This window comes from Periophthalmus magnuspinnatus, chromosome 23, assembly GCF_009829125.3.
Source record: "Periophthalmus magnuspinnatus isolate fPerMag1 chromosome 23, fPerMag1.2.pri, whole genome shotgun sequence".
Classification (NCBI taxonomy): domain Eukaryota; kingdom Metazoa; phylum Chordata; class Actinopteri; order Gobiiformes; family Gobiidae; genus Periophthalmus; species Periophthalmus magnuspinnatus.
Window position 1 is genome coordinate 16,274,517 of NC_047148.1, and position 23,781 is coordinate 16,298,297.

Sequence of the window (23,781 nt, forward strand, 5' to 3'; positions counted from 1 at the left end):
ATATTGTGACAAATGAGATGTATGATTTGAGACTTGAGCTCAATAAATACAAGCGGGTTGTGACATTTCAATAATATCACAACAAGGCAATACAATTAGAAATACTGTCACTCATTTCACATCATGAATACTACAAAATAAGGCTTACTTGATACATTAAAAAAAAAAAATCTTAAAAAAATGTTTAAAAGAACAAACATGCACTATTGTTCAAACTATAAATATTTGATACACAAAACAAGTGGCAATGCTGTTGGCTTCATCACTGTACATTTCCAGCATGTTGATGTACTGAAATTGGTAGTGTAAGATTAATGTAGCAAACATCATTATTAGAGGATAAGAAATCTCCATGGGAGAAACGGCTTGAAGAGGACAACCACATACAACTAGTGGCTATCAACTCATTGCCCACAAAACAATACTTCAGGTCTCCATCCTATTTCTATGGCAGTCTGCAGACTACTCAATACAAAAGCAGTTTGGGGTTTTACTGATGTTATGAGTTATCCCGCAGGTCTTTGGCTTTAGCCAAAATGGTTTGTACATCTGAGATCGGATAATCCTGAAAGAAAAAAAAAAAAAAAGTTAAACAGACAATAGAGACCGGGATACATGAGCCAACACAAACAAAAGTCCAGTGGAACAACCCCATAAATTCCTATGTCACTAATGGGGAATAATTGACAAACTAGAATAATTTAGAAGTGGAAGCTAATGCAGGTCATTAGCACCTGAAACATTATTACAATTTAACTGTTATTACCAGTTGTATCTGGACAGTTTCAGCTGCACTCTGATGCCTTCTAAAGTCTGGCATCTTCAAAAGTATCTGAGCTGTGATTGAGTTGGTACACACCTCGTATGGATGCATTTCCAGCTCTCAGTGGCCTCCTTGATCCACTGATCGTGCTTATTGCTCTTTGTGCCAATGACTTAAGCCATTTTTTTACCTTCTACCTTCCAATTCTTTCTCCTGTGATAGCGTCGTTTAAGTGGCTTCTGGTAGGCTTGTCATTTTGTGTCTCAGCTGCATGTTTTAGCAATTTCTCAGTTTCATGCTCCATATTCATGTATTGAAAGTACTGCCTGTTCCACTGATATGTTAAATAAATCAGGTGACTAGACACAAACATCACATGCCACTTCAGCAGGCAGCAAAGTGTAACTGAAAACTGTCAAGGTATGATAAAAAATATATTAGTGTGATAATAAACAATAAGATTTGAACCTAATTGGAAAAAAATCCTTCAATTTACTATTGGGCTAATTTGAGCAATAAAATCCTGAGCTCCTTGGGCAATATTTCAGAGACTTTACCTGTAATAACCTCATATTCACAGTAAAATCCCCAGCAAGCAAGTTTTGTCTGATGAGTCTGTGGACAGAGAAACAATTCAAGTCACATTATTGCTGACAAAAAGAAATAATAAGTAAAAAGTAAAATTCACATTAGCATTGCACAGCAGACAACAATCAGGAAATGGAAACGGTCCAGATCTGAGAACAGGGTGTCCCAAATCCGGATGACATCTGGCAGAAGAAACTCCTGTGATAACAACAGGGTCAGCCAGCGGAATGTAAAATACTGGGGTTTGATGTTCTGCTCCTCCTGTAAAATGGATTAAAAAAAGAAATGCACATGAATTACAGTATGAATGTAGCATCACAGTGTTTTGTTGCCACAATACAAAAATGTCAAAGTAAATTTTGATATAGAAGAAAATGATGTTGAGAATTCCAAACTTCTTTAACATATCCATATTAATCAATTAATATCTGGGTTTTTGACAAGTATTGCAGAGTATCATAAAATGTCTCACTATATGATGCTTAGTCTACTCTATGACATCTATTTGTTTAAAATGGGCCCTTTTCATACCAAATCACTTAGACTACGTGGCTACAACATCTGATGAAATTGGCATGCATAAGCTGACACTCACCAGTTTCAGATAGAGCTCCAAATCTTTCTCTTTAAGCATCGAGTACACACTTTCCATCTTGTAGGTGATGCCACACTGTGAATCATCTAGGCTCTTAATGAAGTTGTCTCTGTTCTCTGACATCAGGTTTGTAAAACAGAAGAAAGTGTCTGCTTCAGCATGTTCTGCCAAATAAAAAGAGGTAAGAGGTTTAAGATTTTATGGCTGAGTTCTAAGCTTTGAATCCTGTTCTCTTACCTTTCCACTGGCTGTTGGGGTCTGTCGCAAAGGTATAATATATTGGGCCAACAATCTCATTCATGCCCTGTACATAGGCTATGCCAGGGTTCAGCTTGGCATAAATGAACAGGATTCGCTCAACAACCTCCCAGTGTGCTTCACTTCCATTGGGCAGCACCTCATATTCATTGGATGGATACAGGTTCAAAGCTTTTCCAGGAGAGCTAACCTACAAACATGATCAAACAGACAATCGAAAATCAAGCAAGAACAACAGTGTCCATACTACCCTCAAAAAAGACTGACATTTGTGACTCCACTGCGGTTGCGATTTACAGTTTGCGCTTTTAAGGTAGTTTGTTCCACTCGTCGCCTAAGTGTCTCGTAATCATTTTGAGGATCTAAAATAAGTTGGCATGGGTAGTCGGTTGGCCGCTGGAAGAATGCCATGTCAGGATATAGCCGCCTGTGAACACATTACATTAAAAGGTTGTGTTTTAGCAATGAGCATTTTTGATTAAAAAGGGCTCATACCTCACATCCTTGTCAATCTGAAGAAGAATCTCATTATCTCTGAAGTAGGTATTCCACCTACTGTCAGGATTTGGATTCAAAGGCTAAAAGTAAAATCAATAGTTAGGTTCATTAGGTCTTCATGTTTTAAGAATTTAGAGGCTCGCATATTTTGACCTGTATTTCTGTGTCATAGAGTATCGGCTGCACGCTGCTTCCTCAGAAGTGACACATGTCAAGGTATGGCACAAAAATACAGGTCTAACTATAGGAACCTTTGAATTACATTTGAACATGATTTGGTCGACTCACATGGTCCTCCAATGTCACATCCTCTCTAGAAAGGCCCAAATTTGCTTTAGCAATACCGGGTTGGATGATCATTTCTTTTAAAAACTGCGAGTACACCTCCCTTTTAGAGAAAACGAACACAAATAATGGATGGATATTAACAAGTATGTCATAATATTTTGTGACAACTTATTTTATAAATGATTGGTATTATGAAGGTATTTTTATTTATTATTGTTACTGAGGCAAGGAATATAAAGGCAAGAAAAGTGAATATACGGCAAAGAGAAAGCTATTGTTAATTGTTAAAATTTTCGTCAGTGTCATAGCAAAGGCATGTTATAATAGACATCATGAGACTGTGTGACTGTGTGACTGTGAGTGTGAGTGTGTGTGAGTGTGTGTGTGTGTGTGCGTGTGTTGACCAAACAATATTTCATGAGTTATTGGTACTAAAAAGATGAAATATATGTAAAAACAAAAATGGTGTTAATTCATTGTTAAATATAACTTTTACCTTTGCTTTTTTAGGAAAGACTCCCATACTGTCTGATCAAGAGGTAAGTAATTGAGAAGAATCTAGAAAATCAATAGAACAAAATGACATTAGATCAGTGGACAGCAGCTTTCAATTAGCTACCACTTAACATATTGCAGGCTGCTTTTATCAACAGTAGTTTCAATACTAATTGTCTGTTCATTTACAATTTTGCATTAATATTTTAATATCTGAAATCAGTGTATTAATGAAAAACTGATACAATGCCAAAAAGACTCACTGACACCGACTGCTACCACTTACTTTCCAACAAAGTGCTCGTATACCTCCTTCAAATGGAATACCTGTAGCATAGAAGACAATTCTTTAATGATGATAATGATCACAAAAAAAAAAGTGAAAACAAATTACCATTAAAGCATAACTCTCGCAAGGTCTTCAAATTGATGTTTTCTTCACTCAATGCCACTTTAAATTCTTGTATTCTGCAAATATAAAATACTTAATTGTTCACAATCAATTAGCACAGGCTGTCCAAAATTTGGGAAAACTTCTAATATATATATATATATATATATATATATTTCAACACACTCTGAATCAAACGCACACACAGAACCAAATCTGCCAACAAAATGAAGAAATAAATGCTTTGAATGCATGTACACCAACTGAACACTGGAAGGTAAAGGTAGAATTCTCAATTTTCCACAATTAAGATATGATACATTATTATTATTGTTTAATAATTTTGACTGTAATCATTAATTAACTATAATAATAACAGTAGTAGTAGTAATTATTATCATTATTATTACTAATAATAAACCAAAATGTAATAAAGAATTGTGAAATTACCTAAATTTGTGTTGTATGCAAAACATACAGTGTTAACAATTTAGGTTTGAAAAGAAACTCTGAAAAAAAAGATGCACATTCAGCGATTAGAACAAAAACCCTGTGAGCAGCTCCGGGAGAGGGATGGCTAATTGTTAGCCAGAGAGGAAGTGTGGGTCAGCTGATGTGCTAACATCTGCTATCTGCAGCTAACACCATGCAAAACTTACAGCCAAAAGACGGAATATTGATATAACATGCAACCAGTGAATGGAGTAATATTTTGATGAATGTTTTGCAAAGCGTATAATTATGTTTTGAAAGACCTGTCGTATATTGTTCTTTAGCTAGCTGTGATGCTAGCCTATCCCTTATGTGGTTTTATTGGAAGCAAAATTAATAGTGATATTACCACTACTTACTATTACAATATATATGGACGAAGCGCAAATTTAATGTTATTGTTTCCTTACCTGTTTTTGTATGCTGTAGACATGTCGGGGCAAGCGGCTGAGCTCAGTTAAAAATGATTGAATTATTGTCCGGAGGGAAGTCCTCCTCTTTCACTTCCGTCTCCTTCGCCACAGAGCACACTGCCACACAGGACAGGCACGGATCTATTTAAGATATCAGTGCAGTGGGTAACAACATGTGTGAAGGTCTGAGGGAAAAAACAACAACAAAACTAAAACATCACATAAAATACTTAAAAGTGATAGGTTGAACATCCAACCAAATCCCCATGAATATAAAAACTAACGTTGGGAGCCAGGAGACAGTGAACCAACTTAATTAATGAATCAGAATCATGGGCAAAAGATTTAAAATGTAACAACCTCCGAGAAAATTTTGTATTTTATATATCTTTGTATATCTTAATATATCTAAATATGTGTATTTAAAACGTATTCAAGATCATTTTGCTTGAGTGTCATACCCATGCCATGACCTAAAATTATGGAAATCTACATAGGACGAGTAATTTTGATTAGGATCAGGGGAGTGAGGGCTTCGGGGCTGAATAGGTCATGGATATATTAGGGAAAGAATAGACGGAGACGGTGGACGGGGCAGCCAAGAGGAGTTCTAGTACAAGTAGTAGGAGGAGTCTGTTTGTTGACATCGGACGCATACCAGAATCATATGAGTGAAGATTATTTGTAATAACACCCTTTCTCGCCCACACCAGGACACTTCGCCTTGGCGAAGGCTAAGGTAGACCACCCCCTGCAGATACAAACGTCAGAAGAGCGCTGACCACATTTGTAGTCTGCATTTTCCCTCAAACCAGTGTGCTAATGCTAGCTCTGCACCAGCTAAGTTAGCTAACATCATAGCAGCAGAGAAAGTCATCGGTAGCTAAGCTAATTTAGATTCTGTAATGCACCGATGACTTTGAGTTGGAGAGAAAAGACGTATTTTGCAGTTATAAAGTGATGGCGTTGTTTCATTTGAATATACTGATGGAACACTAATATTGTTTTACCAGTAGCTATCAATTATTAGTCTTGGTAAAGTAAATTATTCTTAGCTAGCAACCTTGCTAAGTTAGTTACAGTCTGTGAATGATTAATCACAATGGCCATCTAAATCACGTATTTCTTTGATAATCTGTTAGAACTGTGTAACAAATATTATACAGTAGTTATACACTTTTGCTGACCAATCTAATACATAAACATTTGAAAAACTTTTTTTCAGTATATGAAAGCGATTCTGGCGTAATGATTTTGGTTTGTTATCCATTGATTATTTTTATAGTTTTTTTAATTGGTAATTTACTGTTTCTAATATCGTTTTTGCAGGCAACCTACACTGCCTTGCCATTGATCTGAGCAGGAAAAGAAGAGGTGACTATGGCAGCCAAAGCAGGAGACAACCCTGATAGCCTTATGACACTGGCAACAGTGTTTTGCTTGAAAAATCTCAGGAACACCATGTGTTACCAGGGTTTCAGAAACAAGCTCTGTCTCCGATCTGACATCTTTCTTCCAAGTGAAATCTGTGACAAGTTGGTAAACACGTATGTAATTTACTGATTCCCTTTTCAAATCTAAGTTTGTTTTTAATGGTTCAGTCTACATGACAGATTTATTTTTAACAGATATATGGAGTTGGTTCATACAAATAGTAATTTTGATCCAGAGGAGAGTTTCTTCCAACTGTTCTCAGACCCTCGAAGCACCAGACTGACCCGGGTACAGCTCAGAGAAGACTTTGTGCGTGACAGAGACCTTGAAGCTATAAGAAAACAGGTTAGATCTCTTTGCATATATCAATTGTTAGTTACTGTCAATGTTAGTTATTTTAGTATCAAATGTTACATTTTCTCTTGTAGGACCTTATTGAACTTCATCTCATCTACTGCAACAATCTATCGTCACGCAGCTTGAAAACTTTAACATGTTTTCGAGACACTTTAGTTTCACTTTGTCTCTTCAACTGCAGCAACATATTTTTCAAAAAGGGCGGTGCTCCACTCGCTTGTAACGATGACTCGGAGGATAGCACTTCTTCTCGGCAAGCATTAGAGACAGACTTTAACTTTGAAGGCTTCAACCGCCTCCGCTTGCTTAACTTAGGAGGTCTGTCTGATGAGGTGGATGTTGAGACCCTCCTCAGACCCCTCAAATCTCTAACATCACTAGATCTATCCAATGTACAGCTGCAAGGTACAACATTTCTCACCCAATGGAAAGACAGACTAGCTTCTCTTGTCCTCTATAATGTGGAACTCACAGAGGAGCTGGTAAACACTGTACTGGAACTTGTTAATCTCAGGTAAGAAATCACATACAAAACACTTGATGATGCACTTACTGCCTTTACAATTACACCATCTTTAATCTGAGCAATAAATAATAATTAAAACCCTACTAAAACATCTTGTCGTTTTGTAGGCATCTGGATATCTCTCGAGAAAGCAGGAAAACCTCCAGATTTAAAATGACAAAAAAGATTCTTGTAGCCATTGTACAGAGACTGATCCACCTAGTGTCATTAGACATCTCTGGGCACATTATGCTAGACAACTGCACAGTTCCACACTTTGAAGAGGCTATGGGCCGACCAAGGTAAAAGTTTAATTTTGCAGTACTTACGATTTGTATGATTCATTACTAAATCTTTTGTAACTTAATATATTTTTGTTTTTTTAGTATTGAGCCATGCAAGAGTAGCATTTACCCCTTCCAAGAACTGAAAAGGCCTCTACAGTTTTTGGGTTTATATGACACCACTTTGTGCAACGTGACACATATCCCTGCATATAAGGTTTGTTGTATCGTTGTTTTTTGTAATTAATGTAAAAAAAAAAAAGCTCCATAGATGTTTTAATACTAGAGTACAGTAGTTACCAACACATCTTCATTTGATCTGGACCGATTGTATTGTACATTGTATTTTTAGGTAACTGGATCAAAAAATGAAGACCAAGTTTTAAATGCCATTGAAGCTTACACGGAATTTCGTCCAGAGTTGGCGCACAGAGCTATCAATCAGTTATTTGACATAGCCAGGATACAGCATTGTAGCCAGCTCCTTAGAGCTTTGCAAGTAAGCTTTTATTTATTAGTTAATGTATAGCTTGTGTTTTAAACTCAGACTGATGAACTCTTTGTCTTCTTTAGCTTGTTATTGCAGCACTGAAGTGTCATAAATATGATAAGAGCATCCAGGTGACAGGCAGTGCTGCCCTGTTTTACTTGACCAATACAGAGTATCGCAGTGATCAAAGTGTGCGATTGCGCAGAGAGGTCATTGAAGTAGTGCTGAATGGGATGGAACAGTACCAGGAGGTTACTGTAAGTGAGCTCTTCTAAGTTAATGACGTTTTTGGACTTTTCAGTTAATGGCTAAATCTCGTTTCTAATTTCACCAGGTCCAAAGAAACTGCTGCCTGACACTATGTAACTTCAGTATTCCTGAGGAGCTGGAGTTTCAGTACAGTCGGGTCAACCAGCTGTTGCTCAAAATACTGGAGCCAGCCAGGCAGGATGAGTCCATCCAGAGAATCGCTGTTCATCTCTGCAATGCATTAGTGTGTCAAGTAGACAACCACCACAAAGAGGCTGTTGGGAAAATGGGATTTGTCAAGGTATGAACTATGGGAAAGATTCTAGAAAATAACTGTACAAGTTATTGTTTATTCAGTTAAACAGTTAACAACAATTTAAAAGCACAACCTGTTCTGAAAGATACACAAAACAGCAGAAATTTCATTCTTTTCCAACCTGTAATGTACAAGTATATAAGCAAAAAGCAAATTATTGACAAAACAGAACATAAATAGTAAATATTCACTGGCTTTAATCTTTCATTTTCTATGAGAAGACTTACTTAATATTGTGCCTTTGTGTTTTAGACCATGTTGAATTTAATTCAAAAGAAGCTGCATGACAGAATGGTAAGTCTTAAAGTCTTTGACCTGTGCTTCTTCATATTTGGGTCTAAACTGCACATGTCCTCTGTGTGGTTAACAGTGTGACCAGGTAATGGAGTTCTCATGGAGCGCGCTGTGGAACATCACTGATGAGACGCCAGACAACTGTCAAATGTTCCTCAACTGTCGAGGCATGAGTCTCTTCCTTGAGTGTCTGCAGGTCAGCACAAACATCTGTGTGAAAAGGATGACTAATAATTGTTCAAAGAGTATTTAAACAGAATTTTTTTAATTTCAGGAATTTCCAGACAAACAGGAGCTTCACCGTAACATGCTGGGTCTGCTTGGAAATGTTGCAGAGGTCAAAGCACTGAGGCCACAGCTGCTCACCCCACAGTTCATTACAGTGTTTAGGTAATAATTATATCTGACTTTTAAAAGATAATGGATGCAAGAATCACTGACATATTGAATACATGTATATTGTATATTATACTTTATATTTCCCTTGGGTATTTGCAGTAACCTCTTGGACAGTAAGGCAGATGGGATAGAGGTGTCGTATAATGCATGCGGCGTCCTTTCACACATTATGTTTGATGGACCAGAAGTTTGGTCTATGGACGAGCCCCTGCGAGAGACGGTCATGGACAAGATGTGGGAGGCCATCCAGAGTTGGGACGTCAGCTCACGACGCAACATTAACTATAGGTTCATGTTTTATTCTTTACTTAGTGTCAACTTTATTCTTTGATCTTTTTTGTTATATAAATAGTTCTGTTTTTGATACAAAGGTTATTTTGAGTTTAATCTTAGGATGGAGAAGTTTTTAATTACATATCACACAATGAATTCAATCACACATTGACAGAATGTAACAATATGTAGAGGAAATGGTAAGCATCGGTTGTTTTTGCAGGTAAAATGTTAAAACTTTATTTTTACCTCCCAACTGCAAGACGTTTTGGGTTCCTGGGCCCTGTTGGGACTGGGTTCAAACAAAAAATCATGCACTTTTAAAGGATTTTTGGTATGCTCTCTATAAAAATAATTGTTAAAAAGCAAGCCAGATATCTTTTAGTGATATATATTGTGTTTATAACCAACAGATCTCTGACAGATTTCCCTTGAGGTTTTGGCCTATATCCAATTCCTTTTGATTCCCTGAAGAGTAGGGAATCTCATCTCTGTAACACTTTACTCTTTTTCCTCCAATTTGGTTCTGAATACCTTCATATTAAGGATTTAAGCCCATATCAATTGTATAACTCAATAGAGTATTGTATGTAAATGAACTTTCATAGGTGTCACATGACAACATGCACCATGCTACACGGGTGTCTCTGGGTTCTTGTGTTTTACATATTTACCCTGAGTTTGGTCTGTCAGGTCATTCGAGCCCATTTTGCGGCTGCTGCCTCAGACCATCTCGCCTGTCAGTCAGCACTGGGCCACGTGGGCTCTCTACAACTTGGTGTCAGTTTACCGTGAGTAACACAAATGCTTGGCCAATTTCAAACCATCCCCATTATAGCCTACTGAGATCCAGTCTAAACATAAAATACTTTTTTCTTACACACAGCAAGTAAATACTGTCCATTACTAATAAAAGAGGGAGGAATAAGTCTTCTAGAGAAGCTCTTGGACTTGGAGAGCTCACAACCGGACACCAAGGATATGGCCAGGTTTGTTGACTTTTATGGACACTTTTACTTCAGAGGTACAGATTTTATTTTTCTCTTTCTTTTTTCAGAAAAGTAATGGAACAATGTGAAAATTTTAAAGAGGATCCTATGGAAACCAATCATGGACAGGAGGTAAATTATGAACAAAGGGGCTGAAGCTGTAGGAGGCACAGTTTCATGAAACAAGAAAAACTTCACCTGTCATCAGCGGAAGGGTCAAATTGTGTGCATTACTCTTTTGATTTTTTTTTTTAATATTTTGTTTGTAGATCAGATATATATCTATTTGGCCCTCCTCATGGCAGTTATATGACACTTAAGACATGGTGCATGGTGTTTTTGAGGGTGCTTACTTTTGCTGAGCATCTGTACCGGGCAGATGTGAGGGGAGGTATCTCTTCTTTAGTGTGTGGATCAAAGATGGTCTGAGTGATGCCTGAGTCGTCTCTTCGCTCGCCATTAACTGACATAATGTTTAGAATGTGACGCTCAAGTTGTCCACTGTATCAGAGCGGGAGGGCGGGGCCATGGAGGTGATTAGGTGTAGTCACTTTGTGTGTAGAACTGGTAACACTGCTGAGAGGGGTGTTTCTCTCCATGTGGCACAATGTCGGACTTCTTTGTTATTTATGTAAATATTCTTTGTCTTATTGTTTTACTGTGTGTTTTTTAATATCTGTAAACAACCTCCATATTTAAACTTGTTTTTTCAAAAGCTCATTGGTAAACTATAGTTGTTATACCAGTCCTTCTTGTGCAGTAATGCTACATATTTATACCCCACAAATGAGTAGTTTGCTTCCAGTCCTGTTTTTTTGATTCATCATAGGTATTTTGATTGTATTATTTTGGTCTGGTTCTAACACACCATGGCATGTTAAGACGTGCTGATGTGGCCCGTACCCTTCCTGACTCAACCATATTTATTACAGGCTTGGGACCAGCACAAAAAGTGACCACATTTTGCACAGGTACATTTGTGAATATCTTTGTAAATATGTAACAAGACAATACAGACAACACAGATTGAAAATGTAACACCTAAAAAAAGTAGGCAGAGAGGATCACTTTTTTTCTTATATTTTAGCCTATTTTATAATAGACCACCACCTTGCTTTATTTTACTTGTTTTAAATACTAAATAATTTATACATCTAATCAGATTTTAACAAATACAAGACAGGACCATATGTCTGTCAAGACTGACACTGATCAACATGCTGCTATACTGAATGCTAACTAACACATTTATTTTAATAGCTAAAAGGGGAACCAGGGGTGCATCAGGTTTCATGTTGCATACTATTAGTTTGTTAATTTGAACCATATCATGGTAGACTAAAGGTCGATCACTTTACTGTAAGTATGTGACCTCATAGTACATTTGTCAGATACACTCCGCATCACAAAACTTTGTAGATTTATTCCTGCAAAATTGTGTAGCTGGACAAAACTGTAACTCCAATTGTAAACAACTGAAAGCTATTCATATGAACAATAGAGCCAGTGCCGCCACATGCAAAGATATTTTTTTGTCCAAAGAGTTTGGCTTTGCTAAAATGCACTTTTTAAACATTCATCAGTTATAACTAAACATTTTCCACCTCAGCTTCACTTCATACAGTGTATAAATGTACATGTAAAAAGCAGTCACTGATGTCCACAGAAGGCCTCTCCTTTTATCTTTTAAAATGTGTGTTTAGATGAGACCGATAACTCAAAGTACTGCACACCGCTCTAACTCTATGTAGCACATCTCCATCAAAAGTATCTTCTGTCATCATCAGCTGAGTTAACTGTCTCTCTCAAATGTGTTTGGGTGATTTAGCCTGTCAGTTGAGTTTTATGAAAACTTTATTAAAGAAGCTTTTGTTTTATTTGTAGGCTATGTGTGGATAGTCAGAGAATCTGCTCAACTTACAGAAGGACTGGCACTTCCATGGGTTATTTAATAGTCAATATTAAAATCTGAGGAAGGCTTGCATTTAAAATTATATCAGCCTACTTTTGTTAATTTTGTTAATTTTTTTAGGTTTTCAATGAAATCTTTGGGAATTATAAAATAAAAGTTACTGTTAAAGGTTGACTGTTAAACAGGCCTAACTGAAACTGTAGCCTGTACGACACTGGGTCAGTCGGTCAGTTTGTTTAGCACACTGATGTTGTGCTTTGGAAAACCTTGTCAGCTTTTTGGGGTAATTGATTATTAACCAAATCAAATGTTGCAGCATTTAAATAAAACTGTATAATATGACAAGTACCAAACCATTATTAAGCATAAGCAATAAAGATGGAGTGGTAAAAAGAGATAGACTGTTGGTGATTTGTGTGTGCCGAGTTATTCATCCATCCATTTTCTTCCGCTTATCCGGGGTCGGGTCGCGGGGGCAGCAGTCTAAGCAGGGACTCCCAGACTTCCCTCCCACCCCAGACACGTCCTCCAGCTCCTCCGGTGGGACCCCAAGGCGTTCCCAGGTCAGCCGAGAGACATAGTCCCTCCAGTGTGTCCTGGGTCTTCCCCGGGGCCTCCTCCTGGTGGGACATGCCCAGAACACCTCCCTAGGGAGGCGTCCAGGAGGCATCCTGAGCAGATGCCCGAGCCACCTCAAGTGGTTCCTCTCGACGTGAAGGAGCAGCGGCTCTACTCCGAGCTCCTCCTGTGTGACCGAGCTCCTCTGAGTTGAGCTGTGCTGAGTTATTTACGTCAGATATATCACAAAATCTGCGTGTGTGCGTATATATGTGTGTGCGCGCGTGTCTGTGTGTTTTGTGTGCCTGTGTATGTGTGTGTCTGTGTGTGTTGTGTATGTGTGTCTGTGGGGGCGTGTGTCTATGTGTAACCCGCGCATCACTCTCACGCACCATGAGCCACACCGTGAGGACTGCACGCGCTGATGCTGAAGGAGAAAAGGCTTTTTGAACGACGCTCTCAACTGTCCCAACCCCCGTGAGCTGGTCCCAGGTCTGAACCGCGCCAGAGCCGGGCCGGTCCCTTAAACGGGGGAGGAGACAGTGGAAACACTCAGGGTCCGCACCGTTCCGCCCCGTACCGCCCCTATGGAGACGAGGCTCTATTGAATGACCCCTAAAGGCCCTGAGGTTGTCCCGCGGTCCTGAGTATTTGACGTGCGCTCTGACAGGGACCCCGGGAGTGTCTCTTTAAACACAGGGCGTACAGAAGATTTCCGATCGTGGTTTCAGCGGATTAGCTCCTGAGCTGCGCATCCGCGGCTACATCATCTCAGCTGATCCTTGGATCCCGCCGGACGGACACAAACAAGCCGTGTGTAAACGCGAGGAACAACTCGGCGCGATGGATTTCAACATGAAGAAGTTGGCTTCTGATGCGGGCCACTTTTTTAACCGGGCTATGCAGGTGAGTGTCAAAACGTTTGGAGCAAAGTGATGCCGCAAACAGCCTGGGGTTTATGGGATGACGCGCGCTGTCGCTGCATCCAGTGGACACCCGCGGCGGGCTACGCAGCTCGAGCAGCGTTATTCACCCTGGACAGTTTAATGATGGCGTCTGCATGAAGCTGTGACGGGCCCGTTTGACTATTACGTGAACTCCCATAATCCAGAATGTGGAGCAGCGCTGCAGGATGTAAGCCGATAAAGTGATGCCAAACCTCGATCCATTATTGATGGCTATGTGATCGAGAAGAACCGCCCACGTGACACAGGCTGCTGCACCAAACACTGAGCACAATTTAACACGATTTTAGACTAAAAATAATTACCATCTAAATCTATTGCAGCCCATCCTGAGGTAACACTGCTTTTTACAAATAGCAGAACTGTATAGTGACACAGCTTACATAGCCTGTGTTAAAATGTTAGTTGGTTAAGAATAAAAGAAAAAAAAAAATACTGGAGTTGTTCTTTGTGTCAAGTGTGATAGTTTTGTCATTGATTAGGTATTAGGCCTATATAATATTATGCTTTTGTGTAACATTAAATTGTTACTTGTATTAACTGTTTTTGGTTTCTTAGTTCACAGAGGAGAAGCTTGGCCAAGCTGAGAAGACTGAATTAGACGCTCACCTGGAGAACCTGATAGCTCGGGGCGACTGTACCAAAAACTGGACAGAGAAGATCTTGAGACAAACAGAAGTGCTGCTACAACCAAACCCAAGCAAGTCTTTGCAAATCTTATCATACTGACCCTACCCTAAAATATTATTAGTTATATTATTAACAGTGGTGTCTATCATTTGTTTTGCACGCCTCAGTTGACCACACTGGTAAGTTCTGACCTTGTTGCATTAGTGGAACTGTCTGTGCAGATATAGGCGAAGAAATATACTACTGAATTATTTCAATGCACAGTGCTGGGCTTGAAGTGTGTCAGTGTGCCTCGACGAACAAACAAGTGCTGGATTTGACCTGGTGTAGAATTACTAATGCTCTATTGGACTCATGTATGTTGGATTATTAAGTAAGAGAGTAGAAAAAAAGTGTGTTTGTTTTGTTTTGAAGGTAATATTTTAATTGTCTCTTTTGAAGTTATTATTAAAGCAGAAGGTCTCATTTGAGTATAACATGTTTTTCAACTTTTATGCCAGTGCACAGTCATAATAAATCATATAATTGGTACAGGTGCACGAATAGAGGAGTTTATATATGACAAGTTGGACAAGAAGATCCCATCGCGGACCACCAATGCAGAGATACTGGGTCATTTCATGCTTGACGCTGCTCAGGAGTTTGGTGCTGACTCTCCTTATGGTAAAGTATTTTATGGTTGTAGTGGTTGAATCAATATGCGGTGTCTTATTTACATCCTGCCCGCTCACAGGCAGCACACTGATCACTGTGGGAGAGTACCAGAAGAAACTGGGGTCAGCTGAGCGAGAGTTTCTCCAGACCTCATCAGCCTTGTTTCTCACTCCACTGCGAAACTTCTTGGAGGGAGACTGGAGGACCATATCTGTGAGTGATGGAGAGATGCAGGGTGAGTGATTGTTAATGCTCCGGCCTGACACATGTTTTTTTTTTTTTTGTGTGTGTTTGCAGAAAGAGAGGCGACTTCTGGAGAATAGGCGATTGGATCTAGACATCTGTAAAGCTCGAGTGAAAAAGGCCAAACAGGCAGAAGCAAAAGCAGCCGTGAGGATATTATTTCATTTCATAACATATTCAAAACAACTGAATTTATATGTCAAATAAAGTCATTTACTCATCAAATAATTGTAAATGCACAAAACAACATGTTAGATTATTATTAGCCATTCTACAGAGTATTTTTTTGTTATGAAGTAATTTGTTGCATGGCACAGTATTCCTGCTTGCAATGCCTTTTGCATGTAATGCACCCAATTGCTAATGTCTGTGTAATCCCTCAGTCGTCCAGGTATGATCCATAGTAAAAGAAAAATTAAATACTGTCAACTAAACATGGGGGGTCTGAATGATTATGCAAAATATGAATATGATGTTACGATACTATTAGTCTGTTATTAGTTGTACTAATAATACTCATCATTTTGGCCAAAAAACTCACAGTCCTGGTCTGAGGGGTTTTGAGTGACAGCTGCTGTTAACTTTTGTAAATATAATGGCATGCAAGTCTATCCATTTGTCCCATCCTGCTTCTGTTTGTAGGCTGCACCAGATTTTCAGGAGACAAGGCCACGAAATTATGTCCTCTCTGCTAGTGCATCAGCGGTAAGACATTATACGGCACGGAGCTATGAGCCTTTAGTGCCTAACAAATACATTTTTTCATATTTATGAAAAAATGGCAAACAAAAAACAAACACAGATATCTGACATCTTGTTGGAAAAGATTGAACTGTCCTTTGTCTCTGCTTTGTGTCTCTGATTATTATTGACATCTGTAAACTGACTTCTGATAATCTATACTGATGATATATTTTATTATGCACTGGTGTTCTTGCATGTGTTTAAGTATGATAGATTACTTGCATTAGGGGGAAAATATTGTGAATATGTTCAAAATTTCATTTTTTAATCACATTTTTTGCTCTGCTGTATCATTTGCATGTGCTTGTATGTTGTGGGTTTAACTGACCCAGCTGCTGAGTGGCCCGGTCCAGGGACCGGCTTGTGATGAGGGAGAGCCAAGTGAATCAGAGCAGTTAAAGGTTGTAACAGGCCTGCTCCTTAGTAATTCTGTTTTCTTCATAGAAATTAGATATTTGATTTCACACTCACTTCTGTAGAGCTGAACCCCATAGCCCATAGGTAATGTGGTATTTGATGGAAACAGAAATGTGTCTTGATTTGAGTGTTAGACCCAAAGATAGCAGTTGTCCTTCTGTAATATTATTTGTGAGTTAGAATATTTTGTATTTAAATTTGAAATTGTCTTCCTGATGTTTTTCTTACTGTCTAAGCTGCTGAGTGAGGAAGTGGACAAAGTAAGTAACATTTGTATTGTAATGTAATGTACTGTAAAGGCACATAAAATGTCTTGGTTGAACAGTTTAGTTTGTGTGTACACAGGCTGAGCATGAGCTTCGTGTGGCCCAGACAGAGTTTGATCGTCAAGCAGAAGTCACCACACTGCTCCTTGAAGGCATCAGCAGCACACATGCAAGTTATCAACATTTTTCACTCTCATTCCTGAGGAGTGTATAATGCATAAAATACATTTTGTTCCAATTTAAGTGACACATTTTATTTCAACTTCTTCAGTTGAACCACTTGCGCTGTTTGAAGGACTTTGCCGAGGCCCAGGCTACATACTATGCCCAGTGTCATCACTATATGCACGAGCTTCAGAGGGAGCTAAACAAGTGAGATGAGACCTGTTCATACTGTGGTAGTGTTTAGACCCTTCCTGATTTTTTATGGTGTAAACAAATACTGATTAATGTAGTTTTATTCCTAAAATTCAGCAATAATTAATTAATTGTAGATAATTAAGTACATTTAACTAAATTTAGCAAAGCCTTTTTTTAAAAACAATTTCATATTGAGAAAGATTAACTTACATCAGTTTATATTTCACCTCTACATGTATTTGTGATGTTTAGAGGTCTTTTTTGTACCAGCATAGACAAGACACACACTAAATTACTTGTTTCAATAAAACTGTCAACTCCCATATTGCAATGACCTGCACTTAAGTATTCCTTCTCATCCACTGCCCGGACAGATGTGCAAATTCAGTGAGTGTGGCTGCCGCTCCAAACTCCACAGCAGTGTGCCCTAACCCCGTTTCCTCTGCGTTCATGTTGGATTCTGGTTCGTCCTCCTCTGCTGCTCCGGGATCGTCCTCGTCCAGCCTGACCCCAAGACCCAGCCCAGTGCAACTTACAGGCACAGGCACCAGGAAGGCTAAGGTCTTATATGACTATGATGCTCACGATACAAGCGAGCTATCTCTATTGGCTGATGAGGTAAATGTGGGCTTAAACTGTTTGATTTCACTAATGTTAACCAAATTTGATTGAATTAACTGCATCAAATTGTATTCTTCTCTTTATTCTTTTATTCTTTTTCAGATAATCACTGTTTACACTGTTCCTGGTATGGACCCGGACTGGTTAGTTGGAGAACGTGGGAATGACAAAGGCAAAGTTCCTGTCACATACCTAGAATTACTAAGCTAATGGACTTAAAACAAAGATACATAACTGATACAAATGACCAGCTTTCACATTCAAATAGGCCTCCCTACAGCTGTGATGGTTGACTCAGTTAATTATCTCTGCAGTCCATATACATAAGAGGACAACTACACAAATTACTACAGCTCATCTAGGGTCCAGAAAGAGGCCATATTTGCGTTTAGACATTTTCTTTTCCTTCCTATTGTCTTACAGAATAGTAAGTCTCGCAAATATGGCCATTAAAACTCTAAGGCAATATGAAGCCTCTAGAATTTCAAGCATTTTTTTTTGTTTCTTAAGCTCTGGTCTTCATTCACACAACTCTTAACAATCCATCTGTGATCTCCATAGCATGTAATAGACATAACTCTCAATTTAAATCTATGACAAGACACGGGCACTATATATGTGACCATACTTTTATGGTTAAAGGCGCTGTTGCACTCAAATACAATACTGTTTTCAACTACTTTTGTACAGACAGGGCCATGGGTGGGCTACACTGTATAATTTAATTTAAATTCAAGTTTGTTTTTTTTCCTGCATTCGGTAAAAAAACACACCCCAAGCTGACAAAGCTGAGGTTTTTAAGTTAAGTTACACTTCATTTTATTTATACAAAGTGTTGAAAATCTTAAATCGTTGCTTTCAAGGAGCTAAATCCACTGACTGAGATGTATGATGTATTTTTGTGATCGCTCATGATGATGAGGAACCCTATCTTGTATGAGTTGATGTACTAAGAATAGAAGAAATAAGTGACTGAGTTGTGCAATAAGTGTGAGACATATTTGAGAAATTGTGTGAAGTTACAAAGATCACTTGTGATTCTGAGTTTTGCCGGGCCAGCTAGACCGTCATCACCATAATTCAACTCAGTGATGTCTGGAGTAATAGAGCCCCCTGGCAAAGTATCATTAAAATTGAGGGTAAACTGAACCGTACATTTGTCGCATGCAGTTTGTGATATTCACAGTTTGGTACAATGTCGGTAGAGTGTAAACTAAATTATGTGTGAATGTGTGGGGTTGTATATTTTAATGAAGTGGCTTTTGTTCATGTCACTTTTATGTCTCTTATTTTTTTATATGTGTGTGGAAATTATTTTGGTGTTGTCATCCTCACTGTTCTAATATGTAATAAAATGCATGTGTGGCAAAGAGAAAGTGTGCTGTCTAAAAGGTACTGATAATAAGACGTAATTTATTGACATACAGAATCTGGGGTTGACAATGTAATGTAGATAACCAGCAGGCTGCATTCACACATGCTTCTCCAGTTGGAAATTGTCACTGCGCCAAAAAACAATTCAAATCAACACTTTATATCTCAGAAATGTTTTAGGCGTATCCAAGCCATTTGTCTTTATTAGGCACTGTTGCTTTCTGTGCCATTGTGGCAGGTTCTACACGCCACAGGCCATTTGTTTAGGAAAGGGATGAAGCCGTGCACTCCTAAAAATCCTGTCCTATGATTTCAAACAGAGTGACTGCAGAGGAGAGATAAGACTTAATACACTGTAAAGTTAAGATTTACATTCAACAAATACAATACCTGAATATTTTAATATTTCTGTAATTAGTCTGAAGAAGTTTGTTAAAAAAAACAAAAACAAAAAACAAAACACAAATGCAATTAATCACCCATGATTTTTTCCTAATGGCATCTCTTGGTTCAGTCACTTGAGGAAACATAACATTTACAAATGTAAACTCCTCGGACCTCTGCCCAGTCTTGAGAGGAGGCTTGTCTCAAGTGTCTGATAATAACAGTTGGAAGTGGTTCATGAGATGAACATTTTTTTCGCTATTCATCCAAGCTGTACTTTCTCACTTAAACCCTGTAAATAAAGTCCCCTGTATGCTCACTTAGATATGTAAAGCTTTATTTACAAGTTGTGTCATGACACACAGATGCAGTAGTAGAGGTAATGCTGAAGATTTACAATCAGGGACAAAATTAAGTATTGTTTTGGTAAAAAATCTTTTACCGAAACAATAGAACAGCTTTAGTTTTAATGTTGACAAGTGTTCATCCAGTAGAAGCAGTAACAGTTTTTAAATCATTTGGTTTGTAAGTGAGGCACATTATATTCATGTATCTTGGTGGATTTTGGCAAAAACTCTTACTTGGTGTGGTCCTGGACCCACCTCTGTAACCTGTGGCAGTAAGTGTCTGGACTAACCGTAGAAAAACTCTTCCCAGGATGACGCAGACTTTTCCACCAGTGCTCGAGACGTTTCTTGAAGCTGTATACAGTGAAAATGTCAATTATGCCAATGAAGTATCGCTGCTCTGGTCCATCAATCACATGCAGAGGATTCTTTAAGTTGGGCAGTAAGCGGCGATTTTGAGCCTGGTAGTCCAGCACATCAGTGGTGTCACCGCATGGCACAGTGCACTCTGGAAAGGCATGAACCATTTCAGCTCCAGATGCATGTTCTGTCAATGTTTTTTCAGACATAATCGCACTTGAGTTGTCCTCTAAAACCTCACCCGGGACTGAAGCAACGGGATGTTTTGGGCTGAAACTCGGAATCACAGATCTACAAGAGACAAGTCGGAGTCAACATTGGTAATGTAAGCAGCGTGAAGGCTCCAATCAATTCAAAACAATTAAAACATGTTCTCTATAATGAGTTTATGTATCAATTCTGCATCATAAATACCGCAATAACATATACTTGTATTCATTTAAATTAATTTGTTTATCTGTTCACTTGTAGATTTAAATAAACATCAGTTACACTTTAAAGGTCAATTAACACAAGTCATTCATGTGTGAGTTCTCCTACATGAATGATTTGTGTACAAGCAAATGATGTTTAGGGTATATAAATGAGATAATCAAAGATGGAAGAACAACAATCTTTCTTGTCTTTCTTATTTGGATAGCTGCATGGTATTTTAACACTTTATAATAACTACACTGTAATTAGCCCCAATAAATAATGAACAAAGTTTTAAATCATAATAATAATTCATAATGAACAAGTAGTTAAAGTATTATTGGGGATTATTAACTAGGGGGATGAGTTGGTGAGTTGGTAGGCCTGAATCATTCTTAATAAACTATATGTTCATTATGTGTTCATGCTTTATTAAGGCTAATAAAAGTGTAATTATTATTATGTGTTACCAATGAGATTCCTCAATTCCAGTTGATGTTCAAATGTCACACTATAATTTTAAAGTTTTACACTAAAAGCCTAATTTCTTACATATTTCAATATTTTTTACTCAATCTTCACCAGCCCAGTATACTCTCAGAATAGGGCTGGGATTGTTGTTTACATTAGTAAACCTAAACAATGCACTGACCGCTTGGTTCTTATGATAATGTTGGCAAAGGAGTGGTGCCGCTCATCCCAGTGCAGGGGCTGATGTGCCAGGAGTAAACTGTAGTCCAATACGTTTAACCTCCTTAGAAACTGTGTGTCTATTTCCACCTGTCGCAGCAGCCAGGATCTCTGCTGGTCTGCCCATTATCGCAGAAAAAAAAACATACAGACTCAATTTTTACTGGTCAATATAAAGTAGGCCTACTTAAAAAGTGCACTGTGTAACTTTTATGCCTATCTCCATGTCGTTTTGTCAGGAATGTTCCACAGTATGGAAATAAATGCGTCTATCTATCTATCTATCTATCTATCTATCTATCTATCTTTCTGTCTGTCTGTCTATCTATAATTTATTTAATTATGAGTGTTTTTATTGCTCAAAAACAGATATGACCCAATTTGACTTAGTAGGTTCTCCTGTTTATTTTCATGGAAATATGTAGATTTATTGTGGAATGCAACATCTTCATGGAGATAAGAAGGCGGTGTATTACCCACGAGAAAAGTTACCCAGTACATCTTTAACAATAAAGAGTAAAAGTGTAGACGTCCTCCTTACCCAGTGTAATAAACTGCCCTTCAAAGTTAAGGTCTTTGAGTACCACAATAATATGACTCTCCTCTAGAGCAGGGTCTGTCCAACGACTGACCTCACAGCCTTTAATATCATACCTGTAAATCAGATCAGACTCACTAAAGAATGTGACATTAATATATTAAAATATTAACTCCACTGACCTGGCGTTGATCCTCTCATCCGGGTAAAACACACTTTGCATAACAATGAAGAACTTCTACCACACAAAAATAAAACATAGTAGCCTATAACTGAAACTTTGTACAGGACTGATCTATTTAAAATTGGATAAGAACCTTTTGACGCCGAGGAAACGTGATTCTGTGGACTCCTAAAAAAGAACAATGCCATTGAACGACCACAAATCATCATCATAATTAGATCAGAAATGATTAAAAAATACCTAAGAACTTGACAAGAAGTGAATGTGGAAACTTCTTTAGATGCTCCACGTAAATCTTCAGATTAGACAGAAGAAATTTAATTTCCCTTCTGTTCTGAGTCTTCAGAAAGAAGCGTTTATCATTTCTGTCAATTCAGAAACAAAAAAGCTAAAGGATAAGGTCTGGTGGATTGTGCCTTCACATTATGTGTGGAGGCAATAACTACAGTCTCTTTATGTTGATTTGTAACAAGGATATGAAAAACAGTATTTACGTCAGAAAAAAGTCAGCCCTGCTTTTGGAGTTACTGATAAACTGGAGGTAGAAGTGTTCAGAGCAAAGGGACTGTTGGTACTCCTGCTCAGTCAGGCCCAAGGAGCCACGCAGACTGGCGAACACAGGGCCTGCAAATGTCTCCATGGTAAAGTCCTGATCACAGACAAATACCATTAAAGGTTTGATGTTATGCAGATCAGATTAGATTCACCTTCAGAGTATGTGTTTACCTTGTGAATGTGAGTAACTTCTGATTTGAAGTCATTCTCTGATAGTTCAGCCTGCTCAACAGAATATATACATGACAGGAGTCAATAAGACGTGCATGTGACTTTATTAACCTCTATAGTTCATACAAACAAAAGCAGAGACTTAAGCATGACTCTGCTGAGCTGCACTGCTGTACATGAGCATATGTGCTCTTCAGATGTGTTTATATGGCCTGTTACTGCTTTATTATGCTGAGTTTAGTCACAAGTTAAACTCCAGTTGTGGGGCAGATGTAAGATGCCCCACAACTGAATGTAAAATTCACCATTTCATTTTACTGGACCCACCATGAATACAGACATCAGATTTGTTAAAAATGGGATGTCACAGGGACAGGGGTGATGTTGTAGGTTTGTTTTTGACTCACAGGCCTCAGTCACGAGGTGCTGCATCAGCGGGAATTACTTTCATTCACTGCAGTGATCACTCATTCACAGTTTAGGGCCAGGTTCAGGGCAGATGTACTCAATACATCATTTTACAATACATAACTGTTTAGTTAATTTTAGAAAAATCAATTGTTGTTGAGTGTACTGCGACAGGGACTGATTGTTTTGGACAGTTATAGAGACGATACATTAGGACATGAGACTGGCTGATGGTTATAGTTGATGAGCTGTACTTACAGTTGGCACGGGGTCACTGGTGCGTTGTATGGCTGCGGACAGGCCCTCTTTCATCATACACGTCAGGTGGTAAAACTCATGCTGCTCGTCTATCTGAAACAGGCCCAGGAGCTGCCACTGCTGCCGTAGACCGCCCCATCTCCTCCGCTTCAGGGTCCTCGAGCGCCGGGCGGACGTCTCCATATGGGATGCTCTGTGCGCAGCAGGAGCGGCTCTGACTGCAGCAAAAGCAAACTCAAGAGTGGAGAGAGGCCAGAGAGGGCATGCCACACAATAGACAGCTCACTGTCACTGAGTCACCATGGCAACCAATACAAAAGCATAATCTCTCAGCTCGATTTAAAGCCACACCAGGTA

General features: G+C 38.6%; 4 protein-coding genes across 7 annotated transcripts; 2 read left to right on the top strand and 2 right to left on the bottom strand.

Annotated features, from left to right (window-relative positions):
* Positions 1 to 177: 177 nt before the first annotated feature.
* Positions 178 to 4,905, bottom strand: tbc1d13 (TBC1 domain family, member 13). 2 transcript variants are annotated; one of them, XM_033990185.2, is made up of 12 exons: positions 4,779 to 4,905; positions 3,880 to 3,953; positions 3,772 to 3,812; positions 3,487 to 3,548; positions 2,991 to 3,090; positions 2,700 to 2,782; positions 2,472 to 2,631; positions 2,184 to 2,394; positions 1,947 to 2,110; positions 1,452 to 1,612; positions 1,321 to 1,378; positions 178 to 565 (listed from the first exon to the last, which is right to left on the bottom strand). In XM_033990185.2, exons 1-12 carry the CDS (start codon positions 4,799 to 4,801, stop codon positions 500 to 502), a joined length of 1,203 nt encoding a protein of 400 aa, XP_033846076.1. In that variant the 5' UTR covers positions 4,802 to 4,905; the 3' UTR covers positions 178 to 499. The 2 variants fall into 2 exon arrangements, with proteins under 2 accessions (XP_033846076.1, XP_055087770.1); XM_055231795.1 differs by having other exon boundaries at positions 3,772 to 3,832; positions 4,779 to 4,816.
* Positions 4,906 to 5,365: 460 nt separating this feature from the next.
* On the top strand, positions 5,366 to 12,674 carry zer1 (zyg-11 related, cell cycle regulator). The gene is made up of 16 exons (XM_033989484.2): positions 5,366 to 5,520; positions 6,111 to 6,328; positions 6,410 to 6,560; positions 6,644 to 7,086; positions 7,206 to 7,379; positions 7,464 to 7,578; positions 7,714 to 7,860; positions 7,935 to 8,108; positions 8,186 to 8,401; positions 8,669 to 8,710; positions 8,787 to 8,906; positions 8,985 to 9,100; positions 9,209 to 9,397; positions 10,076 to 10,173; positions 10,269 to 10,371; positions 10,440 to 12,674. The coding sequence occupies exons 2-16, from the start codon at positions 6,162 to 6,164 to the stop codon at positions 10,525 to 10,527; spliced, it is 2,343 nt and encodes a 780-aa protein (XP_033845375.1). The 5' UTR covers positions 5,366 to 5,520; positions 6,111 to 6,161; the 3' UTR covers positions 10,528 to 12,674.
* An 841-nt stretch (positions 12,675 to 13,515) lies between these two features.
* LOC117392246 (endophilin-B2-like) lies at positions 13,516 to 19,108 on the top strand. 3 transcript variants are annotated; one of them, XM_055231797.1, is made up of 11 exons: positions 13,516 to 13,747; positions 14,365 to 14,506; positions 14,971 to 15,099; positions 15,170 to 15,303; positions 15,388 to 15,480; positions 15,976 to 16,038; positions 16,731 to 16,754; positions 16,840 to 16,929; positions 17,032 to 17,132; positions 17,495 to 17,738; positions 17,844 to 19,108. In XM_055231797.1, exons 1-11 carry the CDS (start codon positions 13,685 to 13,687, stop codon positions 17,949 to 17,951), a joined length of 1,191 nt encoding a protein of 396 aa, XP_055087772.1. In that variant the 5' UTR covers positions 13,516 to 13,684; the 3' UTR covers positions 17,952 to 19,108. The 3 variants fall into 3 exon arrangements, with proteins under 3 accessions (XP_055087772.1, XP_055087773.1, XP_055087774.1); XM_055231798.1 differs by lacking the exon at positions 16,731 to 16,754; XM_055231799.1 differs by lacking the exons at positions 15,976 to 16,038; positions 16,731 to 16,754 and having other exon boundaries at positions 13,517 to 13,747; positions 17,844 to 18,262.
* A 960-nt stretch (positions 19,109 to 20,068) lies between these two features.
* pip5kl1 (phosphatidylinositol-4-phosphate 5-kinase-like 1) lies at positions 20,069 to 23,635 on the bottom strand. Its single transcript, XM_033989973.2, has 9 exons — positions 23,425 to 23,635; positions 22,759 to 22,809; positions 22,527 to 22,681; positions 22,273 to 22,397; positions 22,166 to 22,200; positions 22,031 to 22,086; positions 21,852 to 21,964; positions 21,273 to 21,429; positions 20,069 to 20,497 (listed from the first exon to the last, which is right to left on the bottom strand). Exons 1-9 carry the CDS (start codon positions 23,605 to 23,607, stop codon positions 20,077 to 20,079), a joined length of 1,296 nt encoding a protein of 431 aa, XP_033845864.1. The 5' UTR covers positions 23,608 to 23,635; the 3' UTR covers positions 20,069 to 20,076.
* Positions 23,636 to 23,781: the final 146 nt, after the last annotated feature.